Here is an 8,223-nt window from a genome sequence, read left to right as displayed (position 1 = left end):
ACTCCTCTATCATTACTCCTCCATCATCACTCCTCTATCATCACTCCTCTATCATCACTCCTCCATCATCACTTCTCCACTCCTCTATCATTACTCCTCCATCATCACTCCTCTATCATCACTCCTCCATCATCACTCCTCTATCATCACTCCTCCATCATCACTTCTCCATCATCACTTCTCCACTCCTCTATCATCACTCCTCCACTCCTCTATCATCACTCCTCCACTCCTCTATCATCACTCCTCCATCATCACTCCTCGACTCCTCTATCATCACTCCTCCATCATCACTTCTCCACTCCTCTATCATTACTCCTCCATCATCACTTCTCCATCATCACTCCTCTATCATCACTCCTCTATCATCACTCCTCCATCATCACTCCTCTATCATCACTCCTCTATCATCACTCCTCCATCATCACTTCTCCACTCCTCTATCATTACTCCTCCATCATCACTCCTCTATCATCACTCCTCCATCATCACTCCTCTATCATCACTCCTCCATCATCACTTCTCCATCATCACTTCTCCACTCCTCTATCATCACTCCTCTAACATCACTCCTCTATCATCTCTCCTCCATCATCACTCCTCTATCATCACTCCTCTATCACCACTCCTCCATCATCACTTCTCCACTCCTCTATCATTACTCCTCCATCATCACTTCTCCATCATCACTCCTCTATCATCACTCCTCTATCATCACTCCTCCATCATCACTTCTCCATCATCACTTCTCCACTCCTCTATCATCACTCCTCTATCATCACTCCTCTATCATCACTCCTCTATCATCACTTCTCCATCATCTCTTATCCACTACTCTATCGTCACTCCTCTATCATCACTCCTCCATCATCACTCCTCCATCATCACTTCTCCACTCCTCTATCATTACTCCTCCATCATCACTCCTCTATCATTACTCCTCCATCATCACTCCTCTATCATCACTCCTCCATCATCACTCCTCTATCATCACTTCTCCATCATCACTCCTCCATCATCACTCCTCTATCATCACTCCTCCATCATCACTTCTCGACTCCTCTATCATTACTCCTCCATCATCACTTCTCCACTCCTCTATCATCACTCCTCCATCATCACTTCTCCACTCCTCCATTATCACTCCTCTATCATTACTCCTCCATCATCACTCCTCTATCATCACTCCTCCATCATCACTTCTCCATCATCACTTCTCCACTCCTCTATCATCACTCCTCTATCATCACTCCTCCATCATCACTCCTCTATCATCACTCCTCTATCATCACTCCTCCATCATCACTCCTCGACTCCTCTATCATCACTCCTCCATCATCACTTCTCCACTCCTCTATCATTACTCCTCCATCATCACTTCTCCATCATCACTCCTCTATCATCACTCCTCTATCATCACTCCTCCATCATCACTTCTCCACTCCTCTATCATTACTCCTCCATCATCACTTCTCCATCATCACTCCTCTATCATCACTCCTCTATCATCACTCCTCCATCATCACTTCTCCATCATCACTTCTCCACTCCTCTATCATCACTCCTCTATCATCACTCCTCTATCATCACTTCTCCATCATCACTTCTCCACTCCTCTATCGTCACTCCTCTATCATCACTCCTTCATCATCACTCCTCCATCATCACTTCTCCACTCCTCTATCATTACTCCTCCATCATCACTCCTCTATCATTACTCCTCCATCATCACTCCTCTATCATCACTCCTCCATCATCACTCCTCTATCATCACTTCTCCATCATCACTCCTCCATCATCACTCCTCTATCATCACTCCTCCATCATCACTTCTCGACTCCTCTATCATTACTCCTCCATCATCACTTCTCCACTCCTCTATCATCACTCCTCCATCATCACTTCTCCACTCCTCCATTATCACTCCTCTATCATTACTCCTCCATCATCACTCCTCTATCATCACTCCTCCATCATCACTTCTCCATCATCACTTCTCCACTCCTCTATCATCACTCCTCTATCATCACTCCTCCATCATCACTCCTCTATCATCACTCCTCCATCATCACTCCTCTATCATCACTCCTTTATCATCACTCCTCCATCATCACTCCTCGACTCCTCTATCATCACTCCTCCATCATCACTTCTCCACTCCTCTATCATTACTCCTCCATCATCACTTCTCCATCATCACTCCTCTATAATCACTCCTCTATCATCACTCCTCCATCATCACTTCTCCACTCCTCTATCATTACTCCTCCATCATCACTCCTCTATCATCACTCCTCCATCATCACTCCTCTATCATCACTCCTCCATCATCACTTCTCCATCATCACTTCTCCACTCCTCTATCATCACTCCTCCACTCCTCTATCATCACTCCTCCACTCCTCTATCATCACTCCTCCATCATCACTCCTCGACTCCTCTATCATCACTCCTCCATCATCACTTCTCCACTCCTCTATCATTACTCCTCCATCATCACTTCTCCATCATCACTCCTCTATCATTACTCCTCAATCATCACTCCTCTATCATCACTCCTCTATCATCACTCCTCTATCATCACTTCTCCACTCCTCTATCATTACTCCTCCATCATCACTCCTCTATCATCACTCCTCCATCATCACTCCTCTATCATCACTCCTCCATCATCACTTCTCCATCATCACTTCTCCACTCCTCTATCATCACTCCTCTATCATCACTCCTCTAACATCACTCCTCTATCATCACTCCTCCATCATCACTCCTCTATCATCACTCCTCTATCACCACTCCTCCATCATCACTTCTCCACTCCTCTATCATTACTCCTCCATCATCACTTCTCCATCATCACTCCTCTATCATCACTCCTCTATCATCACTCCTCCATCATCACTTCTCCATCATCACTTCTCCATCATCACTTCTCCACTCCTCTATCATCACTCCTCTATCGTCACTCCTCTATCATTACTCCTCCATCATCACTTCTCCATCATCACTCCTCTATCATCACTCCTCTATCATCACTCCTCCATCATCACTTCTCCATCATCACTTCTCCACTCCTCTATCATCACTCCTCTATCATCACTCCTCTATCATCACTTCTCCATCATCACTTCTCCACTCCTCTATCATTACTCCTCCATAATCACTCCTCTATCATTACTCCTCCATCATCACTCCTCTATCATCACTCCTCTATCATCACTCCTCCATCATCACTCCTCCATCATCACTTCTCCACTCCTCTATCATTACTCCTCCATCATCACTCCTCTATCATTACTCCTCCATCATCACTCCTCTATCATCACTCCTCCATCATCACTCCTCTATCATCACTTCTCCATCATCACTCCTCCATCATCACTCCTCTATCATCACTCCTCCATCATCATTTCTCGACTCCACTATCATTACTCCTCCATCATCACTTATCCACTCCTCTATCATCACTTCTCCATCATCACTTCTCCACTCCTCCATTATCACTCCTCTATCATTACTCCTCCATCATCACTCCTCTATCATTACTCCTCCATCATCACTACTCTATCATCACTCCTCCATCATCACTCCTCCATCATCACTCCTCTATCATCACTCCTCTATCATCACTTCTCCACTCCTCTATCATCACTCCTCCATCATCACTTCTCCACTCCTCTATCATCACTTCTCCATCATCACTCCTCTATCATCACTCCTCTATCATCACTTCTCCATCATCACTCCTCTATCATCACTCCTCTATCATCACTTCTCCACTCCTCTATCATCACTCCTCCATCATCATTTCTCCACTCCTCTATCATCACTCCTCTATCATCACTCCTCTATCATCACTCCTCCACTCCTCTATCATCACTTCTCCACTCCTCTATCATCACTCCTCTATCATCACTTCTCCACTCCTCTATCATCACTCCTCTATCATCACTCCTCCATCATTCCTCCTCTATCATCACTCCTCTATCATCACTTCTCCACTCCTCTATCATCACTCCTCTATCATCACTCCTCCATCATTCCTCCTCTATCATCACTCCTCTATCATCACTTCTCCACTCCTCTATCATCACTCCTCTATCATCACTTCTCCACTCCTCTATCATCACTCCTCCATCATTCCTCCTCTATCATCACTCCTCTATCATCACTTCTCCACTCCTCTATCATCACTCCTCTATCATCACTTCTCCACTCCTCTATCATCACTCCTCTATCATCACTCCTCTATCATCACTCCTCTATCATCACTTCTCCACTCCTCTATCATTACTCCTCAATCATCACTCCTCTATCATCACTCCTCTATCATCACTCCTCTATCATCACTTCTCCACTCCTCTATCATTACTCCTCAATCATCACTCCTCTATCATCACTCCTCTATCATCACTCCTCTATCATCACTTCTCCACTCCTCTATCATCACTCCTCCATCATCACTCCTCTATCATTACTCCTCAATCATCACTCCTCTATCATCACTCCTCCATCATCACTCCTCCATCATCACTTCTCCACTCCTCTATCATTACTCCTCTATCATCACTCCTCTATCATCACTCCTCCATCATCACTCCTCCACTCCTCTATCATCACTCCTCCATCATCACTCCTCCATCATCACTTCTCCACTCCTCTATCATTACTCCTCTATCATCACTCCTCCATCATCACTCCTCCATCATCACTTCTCCACTCCTCTATCATCACTCCTCTATCATTACTCCTCTATCATCACTCCTCAATCATCACTCCTCTATCATCACTTCTCCACTCCTCTATCATCACTCCTCTATCATCACTCCTCTATCATCACTTCTCCACTCCTCTATCATCACTCCTCCACTCCTCTATCATCATTCTGCTTTCTCATAGAAACTGTTTGACAATTGAAAAATACAGTAAAAGTTTCAATTAATTTAGTTTTTTTTTCTGAAATTAGTCTCTTCTGTTCACCAGGGCTGCCTATTTATTTGATTAAAAGTACAGTAAGAACAATTAAATATTATTATAACTTAAACGAGCTGTTTTCTGTGTGAATATCTGGAAAGTGTGTGTGGGTGTGTACTGCGTGACACATTGCAGGTGCTAATACAGTATTTTAGACCAGTGGTTTATGTTTATGTTTATGTATCTTAATAAACTGGCAGAAAAAAGTTAATGTTTTTGAGTCTCTTCTGATCACAAAGAATGATAATTTATTTGATAAGTAAAAACAGTGAAATATTATTCTAATGTAAAACATCTGTTTTCTGTGTGAATCTGTGTTAAAGTGTAATTTATTTCTGTGATGCTCCGCTGTATTTTCAGCATCATTCCTCCAGTCTTCAGTGTCACATGATCTTCAGAAATCATGAAAATATGATCATTTACTGCTCAAGAAACATTTCTGTTCACAGTTGTGCTGCACATTATTTTTGTGGAAACTGTGATACATTTTATTTTTCAGGATTTACAGATGAATAGAAAGTTTAGAAGAACAGCATTTATTTGAAATAGAAATCTTTTTTTAAACATTATAAATGTCTTTACTGGCACTTTTGAGTAATTCAGTGCATCTTTACTGAATAAAAATGTAAATTTCTTACATTCCCCAAACCTTTAAATGATAATGTAACAAAAATATCGAGCAGCACAACTGTTTTCAACATTCACAGAAATAACTTACAATTTAACAGATATTCAAATAGAAAACAGCTGCTTTAAATCAGAATAATATTTCATTTCAGTTTTTACTGCATTTTTGCTCAGATCAGCACAAATCATGTGTGTCTGCGGGCCGCTGGAGGTTGAAGGGCCTGTGACCTGCGCTCATTTCCAGGGAAACTCTCATCTGACGAGGAACTATTGCATCTGAGTCTCGCAGGAGGAAATTGTTCCTGAGCGCCCCCCGTTTCCAGGGGGAACTTTTATAGGGGGCGGAACCAGAGGGGTCAGAGGTCACGCCAGTCTGTGACTGTGAAGAATGATGAACTATAAATGAAGGAGTCTGTGAGGAATGAGGACCGTCTTCAGTCTGCAGGCCGTGATGCTGAGTGACGTCTGAGGGGCGGGGCGTCACTCACGGCAACATCTCGCTATGTGTGACATCACTGTGATGCTCCTTAAAGGGCCGGCGCAGCACCTGCTTCGCCACAGACCCGTCCTGAAGTGTACAGGACAGAACCGTGACAGTAACGTGATCCAGGCACTGGACTGATATTCATTTTCTGATCGGCTCTCATTAGAAACAAGGATGGTTTCTTCATCTTCTCTGAACTTCAGCTCACCTCTTCATCACACTCTCCTCCTGCTCCTCATCATCACTGTGGCAACACAGGTAGAGGGACGGCCGTCACCACGGCGACCAGATGCTCAGGTGAGGATTTGTTCTCTGAGTCAACTTCTGATTTGGCCAATCACATGAGTTTGGGGCGGGACTATCAGAACTTGCTGACCAATGGCTGACAAGCATTTGGGAAACATGTCTGAAAACAGTCATCATGCCTGAGCTGCACAAATTACATACTTCACGTAAAAAAAAAAAAGGCATAATTACTATTTTCTTACTCTTAATTTATGGAGACATAATGTGGTCCGGGTTTATTACAGTTTAATTCAACTACACACATTGTTCAGTACCTAAAAAAGCAAATGTTAACTTTTCATTTTTGTTTAGTTTAATGATGTACTAAAATAAGTCAAAGTTAAATGAAAATATTAAAGCAACTCAAATAGTAAAATTTTATATTTAAAAATTGCAGAATTCAATATTACCATTTTCTTTTCAGATTAATAATGTTTATACATTCAGATTAATAATGTTAATACATGTTTGCTTCATGGCTTATAAAGTATTAAGATTTATAGATCATCTAAAAGCTGAATAAATATAGTTGAGGTTAAAATTTTACATCCCCTTCCAGACAAAATGAGAGGGGTCATACAAAATGCATGTTATTGTTATTATTAAGATATTTCACATAAAAGATGTTTACATATAGTTCACAAGAGAAAATAAAAGCTGAATTTATACAAAATGACCCTGTTCAAAAGTTTACACACCCTTGATTCTTAAAACTGTGAAAACTTTTGAAAAGAATGGAGATGTGTACATTTTTCCTATTTTGCCTAAATATCATATTTTTTTTATTTATCTCTGCCCTTCAGACGCTACAGAAGATAGTTACATGTTTCCCAGAAGACAAAATAAGTTACATTTACCCTGATCAGAACAAACAAGGGACTCATGAACAACTATCACCTAACAAAAAACACACAGCTGTGGATCATTCAGCTAACAACAGTGTTAAGAGTCAAGGGGATGTAAACTTTTGAACAGGGTCATTTTTTTCTCTTGTGGACTATATGTGCACATCTTGCAAGTGAAAAATCTTATTCAATAACTCTTCTAGCAGTTTAAGAGACCAAATAGAAACTCCTGCTTAACTCAGTATCTCTTATGAAGGGTGTGTGTGTGTGTTTCAATCAGGTCCTGCAGGATCTGTTCGGGCTGAAGATCAGCTCTCTGCTATTGGCTCATCCAGAGGTCAGCGAGGGGTCAGCAGACGAGGCTCCGCCCCCATCACGCGTGTTCCTGGAGCTGCTGGGCCGTCACAGGAAGCTGCAGGGGCGGAGCAGGAAGGGCGTGGCGCGCGGCTGCTTTGGGATGAAGGTGGACCGGATCGGGGTCATCAGTGGACTGGGATGCTGACGCTCTCAGGTTCACCACATGTTTTAGAGATACATTTCATATAGCTGTTAGAGGCTTTTAGAGCTGAACTCTTCCCTCGTCTGTAGTCTGATGTGTTTTCTCTGTGTGCAGGTGAGCAGCTGATCTCAGACCTGCGCCTGTAGCATCACAGATCCTCTTCTGTTGGAGTCTGGGTTGTTTTAGCAGCTGCTGGATGATTATTTCTGTCAGATGTGACACACGACCGACTGCAGCAGCTAAACTCAGCGTTTGGCTCTATATGCAGAACACACAACTTGACACGAGTCACTTTTTTAAGACCCTGAGGTTTTCTCAGCAGATGGTGTGTGTGTGTGTGTGTGTGTGAGAGAGAGAGAGAGAGAGAGAGAGAGAAAGAGAATGAGTGTGTGTGTGTGTGTGTGTGTGAGAGAGAGAGAGAGAGAGAGAGAGAGAGAGAAAGAGAATGAGTGTGTGTGTGTGTGTGTGTGAGAGAGAGAGAGAGAGAGAATGAGTGTGTGTGTGTGTGT

The 8,223-nt window shown here is 42.7% G+C and overlaps 1 protein-coding gene across 1 annotated transcript; it reads left to right on the top strand.

Moving 5' to 3' along the window:
• The first annotated feature begins 5,589 nt into the window (after positions 1–5,589).
• On the top strand, positions 5,590–7,928 carry LOC132134151 (C-type natriuretic peptide 2-like). Its single transcript, XM_059546933.1, has 3 exons — positions 5,590–6,382; positions 7,496–7,726; positions 7,829–7,928. The coding sequence occupies exons 1-2, from the start codon at positions 6,260–6,262 to the stop codon at positions 7,715–7,717; spliced, it is 345 nt and encodes a 114-aa protein (XP_059402916.1). The 5' UTR covers positions 5,590–6,259; the 3' UTR covers positions 7,718–7,726; positions 7,829–7,928.
• Positions 7,929–8,223: the final 295 nt, after the last annotated feature.

Source organism: Carassius carassius, unplaced genomic scaffold (assembly GCF_963082965.1).
Source record: "Carassius carassius unplaced genomic scaffold, fCarCar2.1 SCAFFOLD_136, whole genome shotgun sequence".
Lineage (NCBI taxonomy): Eukaryota > Metazoa > Chordata > Actinopteri > Cypriniformes > Cyprinidae > Carassius > Carassius carassius.
Note: the sequence above shows the minus strand (reverse complement) of the source record. Positions and strands in the feature narration are given on the sequence as shown.